The sequence below is a fragment of the Geotrypetes seraphini genome, chromosome 3 (assembly GCF_902459505.1).
Source record: "Geotrypetes seraphini chromosome 3, aGeoSer1.1, whole genome shotgun sequence".
NCBI classification, from domain to species: domain Eukaryota; kingdom Metazoa; phylum Chordata; class Amphibia; order Gymnophiona; family Dermophiidae; genus Geotrypetes; species Geotrypetes seraphini.
Genome location: NC_047086.1, coordinates 325,827,575 through 325,844,238, shown reverse-complemented (window position 1 = coordinate 325,844,238; position 16,664 = coordinate 325,827,575). Strand labels below are relative to the sequence as shown.

Here is a 16,664-nt window from a genome sequence, read left to right as displayed (position 1 = left end):
GAGGCAGGTTGGTCTCCTTTAAGAACCTATTGACTTTTTACTGCTTTTTCCTAGTAACATAGTAGATGATGGCAGATAAAGACCCGAATGGTCCATCCAGTCTGCCCAACCTGATTTAATTTAAATTTTTTAAATTTTTTCTTCTTAGCTATTTCTGGGCAAGAATCCAAATCTCTACCCGGTACTGTGCTTGGGTTCCAACTGCCGAAATCACTGTTAAAACCTACTCCAGCCCATCTAAACCCTCCCAGCCATTGAAGCCCTCTCCAGCCCATCCTCCCCCAAACAGCCATATACAGACAAAGACCGTGCAAGTTTGCCCAGTATTGGCCTTAGTTCAATATTTAATATTATTTTCTGATTCTAGATCCTCTGTGTTCATCCCACACTTCTTTGAACTCAGTCACCGTTTTCCTCTCCACCACTTCTCTCGGGAGCGCATTGAGAGAGGTGGTGGAGAGGAAAACGGTGACTGAGTTCAAAGAAGCGTGGGATGAACACAGAGGATCTAGAATCAGAAAATAATATTAAATATTGAACTAAGGTCAGTACTGGGCAGACTTGCACGGTCTGTTTCTGTATATGGCTGTTTGGGAGAGGATGGGCTGGAGAGGGCATCAATGGATAGTCTCTTGTGAAGTACTGGTTGGTGAGGCATGAGACCTCAATGTCAAGGTACGCCTATGAGGAGACATCTGGATGGAAAGAGAATGGTCATCCTTGCATCGATGCTTACTATGCATCGGAGAAGATGACCCCTTGGAGGACACATTGGCATGCCTAGAAGGGGAAGAATGTTTGTTTCTTAGCTTTCTTACATGCCATGTCACTTGATGCACAAGGCACATATGAAGAAGAAATAACGAGTTCTTCATCTGCAGGATGCCCGATACTCTGGATGTTGTGTCAATACACTTGGTACTGATACTAGAGTTATAGAAAGCTGAGTGTCGGATTCTGTGTCCCCCGCCATGCTGGATGTTGATGCCAACGCGATACTAAAAAGTTTATTGAACTGAAGTTTCAGAGCTTTAAGTGTCCTCTTTTGTATATAGAGACAGGGGACACAGTTAGTATCCCCGAAGTTCAGGACTTAGACACTAGACACACCAATTATGTGGGTCACAGCCTGAGATGGTCCGATTACATCAAGAGCGTTTTTTTAAAGGTGCTCTGTACCATCTTTGACATGGAGGGGAAAATAGCCGATGCTAAATCAAAGGGCTCAATGGCCTGGGGAGCTCAAACAAAAAAATATTTGTAAACAATAGATGCTCTCGGGTAAGAGAAAAGGTTTGAGATGGCCTGAAGGCCAAAAACCAAAAAATTGACAAAATTGAACCAAAGTTAGGAACACAAACTATAATTAATAAAGATGAGAAGGTAACAAAAAAGTGAAAAAACTTGATGTGATATGCTGAAGAGAAAACTGAAGACACAGCTTCTCAACTCTGCAGAAAAGTAAGAACTGATGATCCTGTGTGCCGATGCTGGATGGGAGGACACATGCACAGTATGGGCACTGTCTAAAAAATTTAAAGTGATATTGCATTTGGCAGTACCAGGGTTCTGTGAATGATATCACTCACATATGAGAATATTATGCCTGCTTGTCCTCAGAGAAAAAAAACAGTACCTGGGTATGTAACGAGGTAAAGGTGGGACAGTCTTATTTGCTGTCATAAATTTATCTCAGCTGTTACCTTGTCAGTGAACTGAAAATCACTACTAACTTGGCCAATAGAAGCTCCCCTGACTGCCCTGGCAATACTTGGATAGTTCCAAGGTAGTCTATGAATTTTTGGTTGCATTATTTGGGTAATGCTGCTGGATATCCATGCGTTGCCTAGATGAGTGGAACTTATCTAGGTAGGAGTGGTTCCTACATGGATAAGTCCTGCTAAATGTTTGATCCCCATATACATGTAGAATTGTTCATTAAAAATAATTTTAAATATAGAGTTGATTTTTCTCAACCTAATATAGAGAGAAATAGTGAATATCTGGTATTTAATAGTTACTACTTTTAAATTATTTTCATTTGAAATGTGTCTAATTGTACTCTATTAATATGATATCATTTGCTTTCTGTACAGATCCTGGTGGCCACTATTGCATTTCTTTTACCTAGTGCTGAATATTCCTCTGTAGAGACTGATAAAAAGGTACTGTAATCTGCGTAATAGTAATATTTACTGCTAAACTGAGAACACAAAACAATAGCTAAAGTAGGACAGGGTGATTATAATATTTATGATATTAAAATTGAGCCATAACATTATATCACATGTAATGAACAAAGCTGAACCAGAAAGGAAAGGAGATGTATGAGAGATTTAAATTCAATGGAAGATGCTGCATCAAAGGCATTAAAAGCCTTAAACACTGTAAGGCTCATAATCAAAACAAAAATACAACTTCATACAAATCGGCACTTGGACGACCTAAAAGACAGGTTGCCCAAGTGCCGATAATCAAAACTGGTTTTTAGATGTAACCAGAGATTTTTTTTAGGCCTCTGAATGCCGCTGTGCGCCCAGAGATGAAAAGGGTGATTTTGAAGGAGTGGTGAGGGATTTGGGTGGGATGTGGGCCGACCTAGTCTTAGTCATACTGCAGTGATAATTGAAAGTTTTACAAGGCTGTGACTTAGACTATGTAAAACCAGGTCTCAGGGCCAGATTCTGTATAGGTTGGATTGCTGCTGAGCTGATTGTGGCAAGAGAATCTCCCTGCCGCAATCAGTTTAGCAGCCACTACAGAAAACCCATATCCCCCCTCCCCCCCCCACACACACAAAGACTACTGGCAGGAGGGATGCCCAGTTCCTCCTGCCGGAACCCACTAATGTCCGAAGCTGGAAGAGTGCCAAATTCTTACTGCTGCCACCTTGCCAAGACATCTACTCGGCAGGAACCCCCCGCAAAGATCATCAGCAGGAGGATGCCTTATCCCTTCTGCCTGAACCCCCCTCCCCTGAAAGACATGCCCCCTGACCCCCCCCCCAGACCCCACTTTTTAGTTGGCTGACTGGAGGGATGCTTCTTCCTTCTTGCCGGCAAGCCTGCCTTTGCAGAATGGCGGAACGTTCCCCTTCCCGATTCATTGTGGGATGCACCGGGGAGGGACCTAAGGCCCTGATTGGCCCATGCGCCTAAGGCACCCCGGCCAACCAGAATGCACTGGGAGTAGCCTAAGGTTCTGGCCAATCAGAATCTTAGGCCACTCCCAGTGCATCCCAGAATGCACGGGGGGAGTGTCTGGCAGGAGGGACTGGGCAATCCTCCTGCCAGGTGGATGTCTCGGCGAGGTGGCAGCAGGAGGAATTCTGCACTCCTCCTGCTGCGGACATTCGGGGGCGGCTTCTGGGGTTCCGGCAGGAGGGGGTGGGCATCCCACATCTAAAAGGTCTTGTTCTGGGCATTTGGGACGTGGACAAATTTTGGGTCGAGAATGTGGTATAAAGATAGACTTAGTGGCGGTCTGGACGATTAAATGCCTAGACGTACAAATAGACTATTTTCGAGAAAAAAAAATATATTTTGGATGTACTTTTCAGGAATGGACATTTTGCTTCTGCTGACTTTGAGCGACTAGCACCTTGCATCCAAATCAGACTTAGACATTTTTTTATTATGCCCCTCTGTGTATTATTGATATGACAAAATAATAAGAATTAGCTACTAAGGCAAAACTGAACTTAAAGAAATTTTTCAAATTTAGGGTACAAACACACTTTATAATTAATAGACTCCTCATTAACTTCAAGTTCTATTTAAAATAAACAAGGAATGGCAAAAAAGAAACAGTGTAGCATAAAAACTGTTCTATGTTAATGCAGATTTTATTTAATTATTTTTCCAGTGCAAACAGCATATGAGTCTGGACATCCCTCCTGCCTTTTTTTGGGATGGGGGAGAGAAGAGGGAGGGTAGGGATGTTTGGGGGGTGCCTGGTGTGTGAGTGGGTCTTTGGTGGCAGGAGGGAGTGGGCCTCAGGAGTTGCCATGGTAGGAGCGAGTGGGCATCCCTTCTACCATTTATCTGCCGCGAGGTAGGTATCCTTCCTGCCATTTTTGTCTCACACAGGAGGGGAGGGGAACAAATGGCAGGAGGAAATGACCATCCCTCCTGCCAATTTTCTCTAGTGCGGAGGGAGAAGTCCCGGTGCCATGTTCATTGGGGATCGATGTGGAGAGCCATCATCGGCAAGAAGGAAAGGCTTTTTTATTTTTTTAATGGGGCAGATATTGTATGTGTGTAACACGCAGAGCATCTGTGCCCATTAAAAAAGAAAGAAAAAAATGGTTTCCTGCCCCAAACAGCTCAGTGGCAGGAGGCTTTCTCCTGCCTTTCAGCTGTTCAAGCTTCCCTGCTGCTGGCTCTGTCCTGGGCCCCCTCCTTTTCTCAATCTATACTTGCTCACTTGGAACACTGATCTCAGTATCGCCTCTATGCAGACGACTCCCATATCTACCTCTCTGTGCCAAATATCTCTATTGAAACCTAGACTAGAATCTCAGCCTGCCTGTCTGACATTGCCACCTGGATGTCTCGCCACCATCTAAAATTGAATATGGCTAAAACAGAGCTGCTCATCTACCCGCCTAAACCCACCTCTCCGCTTCCCTCGTTCTTCATCTCTGTGGACAACACTCTCATCCTTTCTATTTTGTCTGCTCGTAATCTCAGGGTCATCTTTGACTCCTCTCACTCCTTCATCACCCAGATACAATATATTGCTAAAACCTGCTGCTCTTCTTCTATAATATTACCAGAATACGACCCTTCCTCTCTGAGCACACTACCAAAACATCCACGCCCTTATCACTTCACGCTTAGACTACCTCAACTCACTACTCTCAGGGCTTCGCTTAGCCATCTCGCTCCCCTCCAGTCCATCCAGAATTCGGCTGCATGACTCATATTCCATGAGTGCCGCTATACTCAACATTACCCCTGAATACAATTCAAACTCCTCTTTCTGATCTATTTTCACTCAGCTGCCCCTCACTATCTCTTTTCACTTATCTCATAGAAACATAGAAACATAGAAATAGACGGCAGATAAGGGCCACGGCCCATCAAGTCTGCCCACCCTACTGTCCCTCCCCTCCCTTTGCCCTGTGAATAGATCCCATGTGTCGATCCCATTTGGCTTTAAAATCAGGCACTCTACTAGCCTCAATCACCTGCAGTGGAAGACTATTCCAGCGATCAACCACCCTTTCAGTGAAAAAGAATTTTCTGGTGTCACCTCGTAGTTTTCCGTCTCTGATTTTCCACGGATGCCCTCTTGTTGTCGCGGGACCCCTGAAAAAGAAGATATCTTCCTCAGTCTCGATGCGGCCCGTGAGATACTTGAACGTCTCGATCATGTCCCCCCTCTCCCTGCGCTCCTCGAGCGAGTACAGACGCCATTTGTCCAGCCGTTCCTCGTACGGGAGATCCTTAAGTCCCGAGACCATCCGGGTGGCCATTCTCTGAACCGACTCCAGCCTCAGTACATCCTTGCGATAATGCGGCCTCCAGAACTGCACACAGTACTCCAGGAGGGGTCTTACCATGGACCTGTACAAAGGCATGTTGACTTCCGGTTTACGGTTGACGAAACCCCTGCGTATGCAACCCATGATTTGTCTAGCCTTGGATGAAGCCTGCTTGATTGGCAGCCTTCATGTCCTCACCGACGATCACCCCCAAGTCTCGTTCTGCTACCGTTCTTGCTAGGATCTCGCCATTAAGGGTATAGATCCTGCATGGATTTTGGCTGCCCAGGTGCATAACTTTGCATTTTTTGGCATTGAAGCTGAGTTGCCAGGTCCTAGACCAGCGCTCCAGTAGGAGTAGGTCGTGTATCATGTTGTCGGGTGTCGAATCTTCGTTCGTAGTGCATTTGCCCACAACATTACTTAGTTTGGCGTCATCGGCGAATAAAGTTATTTTCCCTCGAAGCCCTTCTGTCAAGTCCCTTATAAAGATGTTGAATAGGATCGGGCCCAAGACCGAGCCCTGTGGCACTCCACTGATCACCTCCATCATTTCGGAGGGGGTGCCATTCACCACTACCCTTTGAAGCCTACCTCCAAGCCAGTTCCCAACCCATTTCGTCAATGTGTCTCCTAATCCTATAGAACTCATCTTGCCCAGCAACCTGCGGTGAGGTACGCTATCGAATGCTTTGCTAAAGTCTAGGTACACTATGTCCAGGGACTCCCCAATATCCAGCTTCCCCGTCACCCAGTCAAAGAAGCTGATAAGGTTGGATTGGCATGATCTTCCCTTAGTAAATCCATGTTGACGGGGATCCCGTAGATTCTCCTCATCCAGGATCTTATCCAGCTGGTGTTTAATTAGAGTTTCCATTAGTTTACTCACTATCGATGTTAGACTCACTGGTCTGTAGTTTGCTGTCTCCGTCTTAGAGCCTTTTTTGTGGAGTGGAATGACGTTGGCCGTCCTCCAGTCTAACGGGACGTTGCCTGTACTAAGGGAGAGCGCTGACAGTGGCTCTGCCAAGACATCGCTCAACTCCCTAAGCACCCTGGGGTGTAGGTTGTCAGGCCCCATTGCCTTGTTAACCTTGAGCTTTGACAGCTCATCGTAGACACTGCTGGGCGTAAACTCGAAGTTACCAAATGGGTCAATTGAGTCGGCCCTTGTCTGTAGCTGAGGGCCTAGCCCCGGCGCTTCTCGGGTGAAGACTGAGCAGAAGTATTCATTTAATAGTTGGGCTTTTTCCGAATCCTTTTCCACATAGTCTCCGTCTGGTTTCCTAAGACGTACGATCCCGCCTGAGTTCCTACTTCTGTCACTGATATGCCTGAAGAAGGATTTATCTCCTTCCGGATGTCCTTTGCCAGAGACTCCTCCATGTGGAATTTAGCCTCCCTAACTGCTGTTTTGACTGCTTTTGATTTGGTCAAGTAGTCTGCTCTAGAGTCCTGTTTCCCCGATTGTTTGTAAGAGATGAATGCTTTTTTCTTCTCCTTGATGAGGTCTGAGATCTCCGCAGTAAACCACTGCGGCTTGTTGTTCCTTTGCCGTTTGCTTACTGATTTAACATAGCGGTTTGTCGCTTCCTGTATGGTGGCTTTCAAAGTCGACCACATTTCTTCTACGCTATCGGTTTCTGTTTGCCTTTGTAGCGCCTGGTGAACAAAGGAACCCATGTCTAGGAAGTTTGTGTCTTTGAATTTGAGGACCTTGGTTATTGTGGTGGATTTAGTGAAACCTTTCCTAAGATCGAACCATACCATGTTGTTATCGCTGGAGGCCAATGTGTCCCCCACCGAGACCTCTGTTACACTTTCCCCATTGGTAAGTAATAGGTCCAGTATTGCCTGATCCCTCGTAGGGTCCAACACTAGTTGCTTGAGACCAGCTCCCTTCATAGAGTTTAATAGCCTCCTACTGCTGCCGGAAGCAGAGGTAAGTGTATTCCAATCCACATCAGGCATGTTAAAGTCACCTAACAATACCGTGTCCCCACGCAAGGTGATATTTTCTATATCTCCGATTATTTCCATATCCAGGTCATCCTGTTGTCTTGGGGGTCTGTAAATCACTCCAAGATACAAGCATTTGTCCTTCCCTCTGGCCAAATTAACCCAAAGGGATTCCCCAGTGTACTGGATATCTGAGATTCCTGTGACCCTAATGTCTTCTTTAGTATATAATGCTACACCTCCACCCATTCTGCCCTCCCTGTCCCGACGAAGCAAGTTGTAACCTGGTATGGCCATATCCCACCCATGGGAGTCTGTGAGCCAGGTCTCAGATATCGCCACCACATCCAGGTCGGCATTCCTTATTTCTGTTTCCAATTCCAGGATCTTGTTCCCCAAACTGTGTGCGTTGACGTACATAGCCCTCCATGTTGTATTTTTGTTACGTCTCAGTGGGGATATTCCTGTTTGAGCTACTTGAACATTGTTAGCGTTATTTGCATTATTTATGCTCCCCCTAGACTCAGAACTACAGTGTGTACTCCCCATATACCCAGAATTACAATGTATACTCCCCCTAGACCCAGAGTCACAATGTGACCCATAATTATGATGTGAACCTACCCCCGACTCAAGAGTGTGGGTACTCGCCCCTGACTCAGAATTTCGGTGACTACTTACCTCAGCCTCAAAAAAGTATCGGCAGTTTAGTTCGCCAGGTATGTTGTTTGTGCCTGTACCCTCCCCCGACTTACCTAGTTTAAAGCCCTGTGGAGTAGGCGGGCTAAACGGTGTCCAAGGACATTTTTCCCTCTTCTGGTTAGGTGTAGCCCGTCGTGTCCCTGTAGTCCTTGCAAAGCTTCACCATGGTGCAGGAACCCGAAGTTCATCTCCTTGCACCATCCTCGCAGCCAGTCGTTCGCCCTCTGTATTTGATCCTCTCTGGCTCTGCCCTTGCCCCTTACTGGGAGAATCGAGGAGAAGACCACCTGCGCATCCATCCTCCTCAGCTTCTCCCCCAGGGCCCTGAAGTCATCAGGTATGCTGTCCGGGGTGCTCCTGGCGGTGTCATTGGTTCCGACGTGGATTAGAATCATGGGGAAGTGGTCTCGGGGCTTGATGAGTTTGTCAAGGCAAGCGGTTACATCCCGGATCCTGGCCCCTGGCAAACAGCAGACCTCTCTTGATTGTAGGTCTGATCTGCAGATTGGTCCCTCGGTGCCCCTCAGCAGCAAATCTCCGATTACCACCACTCTGCGCTTCTTAGGGGTGGGCCGTACTGTAGATTCCTGAGCTTGAACTGTCTGCTGAACAACATCTTGTACCTCGTTCTCATGATCTTCCTGCAGCAGCTGATATCTGTTCCTCAGGGCGATGTGTGGAGTCGATGTAGAGCTGCCCTGTATGTGAGAAAAAGAGACAGAGTTAGGTCCTCTGCGTTTTCCTGTGGAGGAAGTCACCAGCTGCCAGGAGTCAGCATCTCCCGCCACTTTCTGCATTCCGGTGGTTTGTCTCAGGTTAGCAGGTTTGGATGCTTTTGGTGTTCCCAGGGTGGTCTTGTCAGGTTCCTGTTCAGCGATCTGAGACAGCTCCTGGATGACTCCATCGATGAAGGTCTCATCGTCTCGGATGCTCCTTAAGCGCTGAACCTCCTCTCTCAGGCTCTTCAACTCCATTCAAAGGCTTTCATCCCACTGATCCATCTCTTCTGTCTGCATTGAGACTGTAGACATCTTTGAGGGGATGACCTCGGTCTGTACAGATACCTCTGCCCTCCGTCCTGGTTCCACTTCTATCTGTACTCGGGCCATAGCCATCCCCTGGGTACTCTCGGTGACTGAACTACCCGTTTTGATTGAAGTCTTGCTGCCTTTAGTCCTACCTGCCATTTCTAAAGATTTATTATTATTATTATTATATATAATTAAATTTTTTTTTTTTTTTTAAAGGATATTTGTTAGGGTGGGAGCTGTTAGGTGCCGGTCAGTAAGTGTAGAAAGAGGTAGTTAGTTAGTTCTTGGTCTGGGGGATAGAGTAGTTAATTGTTAGTTAAGGACGTCAGTTTGTTAGTGAATAGAGTGACTGGTGAGGTCTGGTTGTTTAGTGAGAAGGTTTTAGTAGCACAGCATATTGGTTAGATAGACAGTTGTAAGTTTGAGAGTTTGAGAGTTTGTAAGTTTAAGAATTAAAGAAAGAAAATTAAAGAAAGAAAGGCTGAAGACAATTGATTAGTTAGCTAGTTTGATAAGTTGAGAGACTGGCTAGAGTTGATAGCCCTACTTGATGCCCTTCTTGAGGCCCTTCGCAAAGGCGCTCTCGCTAAGGCGAGCGCCTTTGCCGCTCGCCGAACGGCTGCGCGCCGTTGGCTCATGCACTTTTATGGGGGGAGATCGGGTGTGTGACAGGGGGGTGGGCGGAGCTACTATCCGCCTCTTCCCCTCTCCGTGACCAGATCGCCTCCCTCTCTCCGCTCTCCTTTGCAGCGTCCTTTGTCTCCCGACTGTCTGTCCTGTCCTCTCCGCTCCTTTTACTAGCTTCCTCCGCCTCCCGACTGCTTCTCCGCTCCTCTCTGCTCTGCTATCTCAGCCCTCTCCACTTACAAGCACCCGCTCACCACGTGCACGCTCTCCACGTGCACCCGCCCTCACTGTGCTTGTTCCTCTCCTCTGCTTAGCTGATCAAGCTTAGGGACTTTTTGCTGGCTCGTGCCCTTTTATGGGGGGAGATCGGGTGTGTGACGTCGGGGGGTGGGCAGAGCTACTATCCACCTCTTCCCCTCTCCGTGACCAGATCGCCTCCCTCTCTGCCGCTGACTGTGCACCTCTCCGCTCTCCTTTGCAGCGTCCTTTGTCTCCCGACTGTCTATCCTGTCCTCTCCGCTCCTTTTACTAGCTTCCTCCGCCTCCCGACTGCTTCTCCTCTCCTCTCTGCTCTGCTATCTCAGCCCTCTCCACTTACAAGCACCCGCTCACCACGTGCACGCTCTCCACGTGCACCCGCCCTCACTGTGCTTGTTCCTCTCCTCTGCTTAGCTGATCAAGCTTAGGGACTTTTTGCTGGCTCGTGCCCCCCCTAGGTTACTCCCCCTCCTCCACCGTGAGCTCCACTCAGCTGGTAAGTCCCTCCTATCTGTGCCCTTCTGTTCAACTGCCAACTCCAGACTCTGTCCCTTCTACCTTGCTGTACCATATGCTTGGAACAAGCTGCCCGAATCCCTACGGCAGGCTCCGTCTCTGACAGTATTCAAGGTCCATTTAAAAGCCCAACTCTGAGAGTGCTTTCAATTTCTAATTCCTCTCACCTTAGGTTCTGCATCCCCAACCCTATATATCATGTCTGTTTGTCTAAGTTAGATTGTAAGCTCTTCTGAGCAGGGACCGTCTATAAATATCAAAATGTACAATGCTGTATACGCCTTTCAGCCCTATATAACTGATTAGTAGTAGTAGAACATCCGCATGAATCATTTGCATGCAAACCTTTTAGTGCATCAATAGCTCTTTCTGAATCGGCCAAAAAATCAGATTGGTGCAGACCCACACGGTCTTTCTGATCCTCTTAGTGCATTTTGGCCTGAGTGTTCTCGGTATGGGCCCCAAAGTGACAGACTGGATCAGGAGCTGGTTGAGTGGAAAGCGACAGAGGGTAGTGGTCAATGGTGATCGCTCTGAGGAAAGGGATGTTACCATTGGTGTGCCTCAAGATTAATTTCTTGGGCCTGTTCTTTTTAACATTTTTATAAACAATATTTCTGAAGGGCTTTCAGTTAAGATTTACCTCTTTACAGATGATACCAAAATCTACAACAGAGTAGAAACCCCTGATGGTGTGGATATCATGAGGAAGGACATAGTGAAGCTTGAGAAATGATCTGAAATTTTGGCAGCAAAGAAATGCAAAATCAGGCATTTGGGTTGCAAAAACCCACGGGAACGTTACAATTTAGGGGGTGAAGAGCTTTTGTGCATGAAAAAGGAGCAGGACTTGGGTGTGATAGCATGTGATCTCAAGATGGCCAAAAAGATTGAAAAGGTGACGGCAAAATCTAGAAGGATGCTTAAATGTATAGGGAGAGGAATGACTAGTAGGTAAAAGGAGGTATTGATGACCCTGTATAAGACTTTGGTGCGACCTCATTTAGAATATTGTGTACAATTCTGGAGACTGCACCTTCAAAAAAGATAAACAGGATGGAGTCAGTCCAGAGGAAGGCTACTAAAACAGTCAGTAGTTTACATCATAAGGCATATGGTGACACTCGAAGATCTCAATATGCATACTTTGGAGGAAAGATGGAAGAAGGGTGGAAGATATGATAGGGATGTGTAAATACCTACATGACATAAATACACACAAGGCTAGTCTTTCAATGGGAAGGAAACTCCAGAGTGATAGGGCATGGGATGAAATTAAGAAGTGATATAGGCTCAGGAGTAATCTAACTACCGTATTTTCACGCAAATAACGCGCACCCGTATAAAACGCGCACACGGGTATAGCGCGCAGAAATCACGATGATATGTACAAAAACTTTGGTATACCGCGCTCACGGGTATACCGCGCATGCTGCCCGACGCTCCTTTCGCCCGCCCTGACTTTCCGACTCTCCGTTCACCCCCCCCTGACTTCCGTGCACTGTCCCCCCTTGAAGGTCTGTCCCCATCCTGAAAGCCTGATGCCCCCCCCCCGACGTCCGATACATCCCTCCCCCCGAAGGACCGCCGACTCCCCAACAATATCGGGCCAGGAGGGAGCCCAAATCCTCCTGGCCACGGCGACCCCCTAACCCCACCCCGCACTACATTACGGGCAGGAGGGATCCCAGGCCCTCCTGCCCTCGACGCAAACCCCCCTCCCCCCAACGACTGCCCCCCCCCAAGAACCTCCGACCGCCCCCCCAGCCGACCCGCGACCCCCCCTGGCGACCCCCACGACCCCCCCACCCCCCTTCCCCGTACCTTTGGTAGTTGGGCCAGAAGGGAGCCCAAACCCTCCTGGCCACGGCGACCCCCTAACCCCACCCCGCACTACATTACGGGCAGGAGGGATCCCAGGCCCTCCTGCCCTCGATGCAAACCCCCCTCCCCCCCAACGACCGCCCCCCCCCAAGAACCTCCGACCGCTCCCCCAGCCGACCCGCGACCCCCCTGGCGACCCCCACGACCCCCCCACCCCCTTCCCCGTACCTTTGGTAGTTGGCCGGACAGACGGGAGCCAAACCCGCCTGTCCGGCAGGCAGCCAACGAAGGAATGAGGCCGGATTGGCCCATCCATCCTAAAGCTCCGCCTACTGGTGGGGCCTAAGGCGCGTGGGCCAATCAGAATAGGCCCTGGAGCCTTAGGTCCCACCTGGGGGCGCGGCCTGAGGCACATGGTCGGGTTGGGCCCATGTGCCTCAGGCCGCACCCCCAGGTGGGACCTAAGGCTCCAGGGCCTATTCTGATTGGCCCACGCGCCTTAGGCCCCACCAGTAGGCGGAGCTTTAGGATGGATGGGCCAATCCGGCCTCATTCCTTCGTTGGCTGCCTGCCGGACAGGCGGGTTTGGCTCCCGTCTGTCCGGCCAACTACCAAAGGTACGGGGAAGGGGGGTGGGGGGTTTGTGGGGGTCGCCAGGGGGATCGCGGGTCGGCTGGGGGGCGGTCGGAGGGTCTTGGGGGGGGGCGGGCGTGGGGGGGGGGGGGGGTTTGCGTCGAGGGCAGGAGGGCCTGGGATCCCTCCTGCCCGTAATGTAGTGCGGGGTGGGGTTAGGGGGTCGCCGTGGCCAGGAGGGTTTGGGCTCCCTTCTGGCCCGATATTGTCGGGAAGTCGGCGGTCCTTCGGGGTGGGGGTGCGAGTGGTCCTGCCGGGGGGGGGGGATGTATCGGACGTCGGGGAGTCGGCCGGGCAAGAGGGCTTGGGCTCCCTCTTGCTCCGATCGTGGATGCGGGTGCGGGTGGGAGCGCGTGCGAGCGGTCGTTCGGGGTGGGGGTGCGAGTGGTCCTGCCGGGGGGGGGGGATGTATCGGACGTCGGGGAGTCGGCCGGGCATGAGGGCTTGGGCTCCCTCTTGCTCCGATCGTGGATGCGGGTGCGGGTGGGAGCGCGTGCGAGCGGTCGTTCGGGGTGGGGGTGCGAGCGGTCCTGCTGGGGGGGGTGAATCGGGCGTCGGGCGGGGTGGGAACTATGTTTTAAAACTTTTGTATACCGCGCTCACGCATATAACGCGCGAGGGGTATGCGCGGTAGGTAAAAACGCGTATAACGCGCGCGTTATATGCGTGAAAATACGGTACTAGTACAACTGCCTCCCAACTACCAATCCAAGTAATCAGATGATTTTATGACAGACCTCACATCTTAAACATTTTGTTATGTCTAATTCTAACTTATAATATCAAGTGTATACAATAAAGAATGCAAATTTTAACTTTCAGGCAAAACTACTTTGTAATAAGTGATTTATTTGATCAATTAGATATCATTATGTTTCTTTCTAGTTCCTCCTTACAGGTAAAACAGCAAATCTACATAATCTAACTACCCACAAAGAATTAAATAAACCATAGTCTCCTATATTCTTGCAAAACATCTCTGTATACAACTCTTCTTCACTGACAAAGACATACTGACTTTCAGTGCAGTCAGATAATAGTTTTATGTACAGTAGTTGGTTCCAGCTATGGTATAGTGAGCAACCAAAAGAGAAGCTTTACTTAGCATTCAGCAAAATAATAATTAAAGGTGAAAGTCTGGTAGTCAGATGGCATGCAGGAATTTATTATTTTGGAAAGTTTCTACAGTACCTTTTATCCCTTTTTTGGAGCATCTTTCGAGAATGCCATTAAAAGTTGGAGCAGCCATTTTGACTGTGTAGACAGCAAAAGTGAGTGGAGATCTCTCCTACCTCGACACACCACTAGATCACCAGGGGCAGGTATGGTAGACCCGGAAAGGGGGGGGAGGCTATATGTTGGTCTTGGAGGGGGCTGCCTTCTGTTTGGAAAGGGAGGAAGGGACATCTGTTTCAGTTCAAGGGGAAAAGAGGACAAAATCCTCAGGCCTGAGTTTATTATTTTATATTGCAGTTTAATTCAAATCCTATCAACCCTGGACCCCTGAGGAAGGCGTGTTTACTGAAACACAGATCATGTCGGGTCCTTAGGTTTGTTTGAACGGTGGTAACACTGACCACATTTATACTTGATATAATAAACATAGCTTGCATCTTGTAAATTTTGTCTGCAGTCATTTTTGTTTTTGTTTGTTGAGCTATTTTCACTGCAGTTTCTGCAGAATTTTTTTTCTTTTGTTTTCTAGGTAGTCAAAAGGAACATTTATAAAGACATTTGCAGTAGAGACAAAAACTCTTAATAAAAGTTTTTCCGATGTTTGTGAAGCAAAGAACATGTGAGGAAGTCAGTTGGACCACTGTAAATCTCTTAGACAGAAATCAGTATTTGTTCAAGATATATCATATCATCCCTTGGATCTTTTATATTCAGTTGAAACTTGGCTTCTTCAGGGTGATGAGACTTACTTGTTTCACTGCCTCCCACCTAACTGTTCTACTAGCTGTTCCTTAAGTATTGATAAATGGGAGTGGAGGTCTTTCGCTGATTTTTAACACTGCTTTGCTGGTAAAGGAAATTTTAACTCATGGTTGTTAGCAGAGGCTTTGTTAAATATGACTTTTCATATTCTTCTTTTCTACTGCCCAACTTTACTGAAAATACATGATTGGGATTTAGTAAACCAGACATTAGCAGAGGCTTCAATTAAGTCCCCTAATCTACTACTTATTAAAGGCAAATGTAAATCCCAAATATGTTGAAACCAGCGCAATGACTTTCTGCTGTGCAGGGGTTAAATTGCAGAACTCACTTGCGAGTCAATTACAGAAATGTGGTGAAAAAGGCAAATTTAGGAAGCTACTTAAAATGCAATTGTTTGTAGATGCCTTTTTCTAGATATTGACTCTTCATGACTGCTGACTTTTGGGAATGTTTTCATAATTGTTTGTATAAGCCTCTTTTGGCTATTGTCTTTCTATTGCTGATTTTCCTGAGGATTGTCTGTATGTGCTTGTTTTTATTTTGTTTTATAAATTTATGTATGTAACATTATGTAAATTGTTTAGGTTTTAAACAGTATAGAAATTTTTAAAATAAATAAATTATCTTCATTGCTCTTCGTTGGCCCTGTCAAATCTGGTATTCACTCCTCCTGGACCTTCTGGATGCTCCCCCAATTCCTCTCTGCATCCATCTGTCTCTTCTGTCGTAACATCAGGGCCAGTTATTTCACTCAAACCTTCACAGTCTCAGTTTGACAGTTTGGAAATTGAAAGCTCATTCCTAGCACGTTACCCACTCTCTCAACAGGTGAAAAGTGTTCTTCTGGCAGCAAGATGTCATTCTACTAGAAAGTCCTATCAAGTCCTATCACTCTAAATGAAAACGGTTTTCCATCTGGTCTCAAAATCACTATCAAAATCCTATAAACTGTCCAACGGAACACATTGTGTCCTGCATATGTTAGAGTCTGGTCTTAAATCTAACTCAGTTCAATATCATTTGGCAGATATCTCAGATTTTCATATTCCTGTGGACGGTAAGCCTCTCTCACATCATCTGCTCATCTCCAGATTTCTCCGAGGTCTTCATAATCTCAAACCTCCCATCTGTGATCTCCCTCCAGCATGGGACCTGAATTTGGTGTGGAATGTCTTAATGCAAGACCCCTTTGAACCATTGGGATCTGCTTCACTTTCTTTTCTTACTTGGAAAACAGTTTTTCTCACAGCTCTAACTGGTTACATATTATCCTTATCTTCAATTTTTTCCTACTAAAGTACAACTCGGAACTCATCCAAAATTTCTTCCTAAGGTTGGAACAGATTTCCATCTCAACCAAACTATAACTTTACCTATATAAGAACATAAGAATTGCCGCTGCTTGGTCAGACCCGGGGTCCATTGTGCCCAGCAGTCCGCTCACGCGACAGCCCTTTGGTCAAAGACCAGCGCCCTAACTGAGATTAGCCCTACCTACATACTAATTGAGACTAGCCCTACCTGCGTACGTTCTGGTTCAGCAGGAACTTGTCTAACTTTGTCTTGAATCTGTGGAGGGTGTTTTCCCCTATGACAGACTCCAGCAGAGCGTTCCATTTTTTTCACCACTCTCTGAGTGAAGAAGAACTTCCTTATGTTCGTACGGAATCTATCCCCTTTCAATT

The 16,664-nt window shown here is 47.4% G+C and overlaps 1 protein-coding gene across 8 annotated transcripts in view; it reads left to right on the top strand.

Moving 5' to 3' along the window:
• The window catches only part of RALGAPA2 (Ral GTPase activating protein catalytic subunit alpha 2), a 1,036,168-nt gene that overhangs the window by 596,926 nt on the left and 422,578 nt on the right, over positions 1–16,664 (top strand). For all 8 annotated transcript variants that reach the window (XR_004538694.1, XR_004538695.1, XM_033936259.1 and 5 more), the window contains one exon: positions 2,097–2,165. Coding sequence is in view for 6 of the 8 variants with exons in the window: in XM_033936259.1 (XP_033792150.1) it covers positions 2,097–2,165 (69 nt within the window). In the remaining 2 variants the exon portion in view is untranslated. The remainder of the gene's footprint in view (positions 1–2,096; positions 2,166–16,664) is intronic.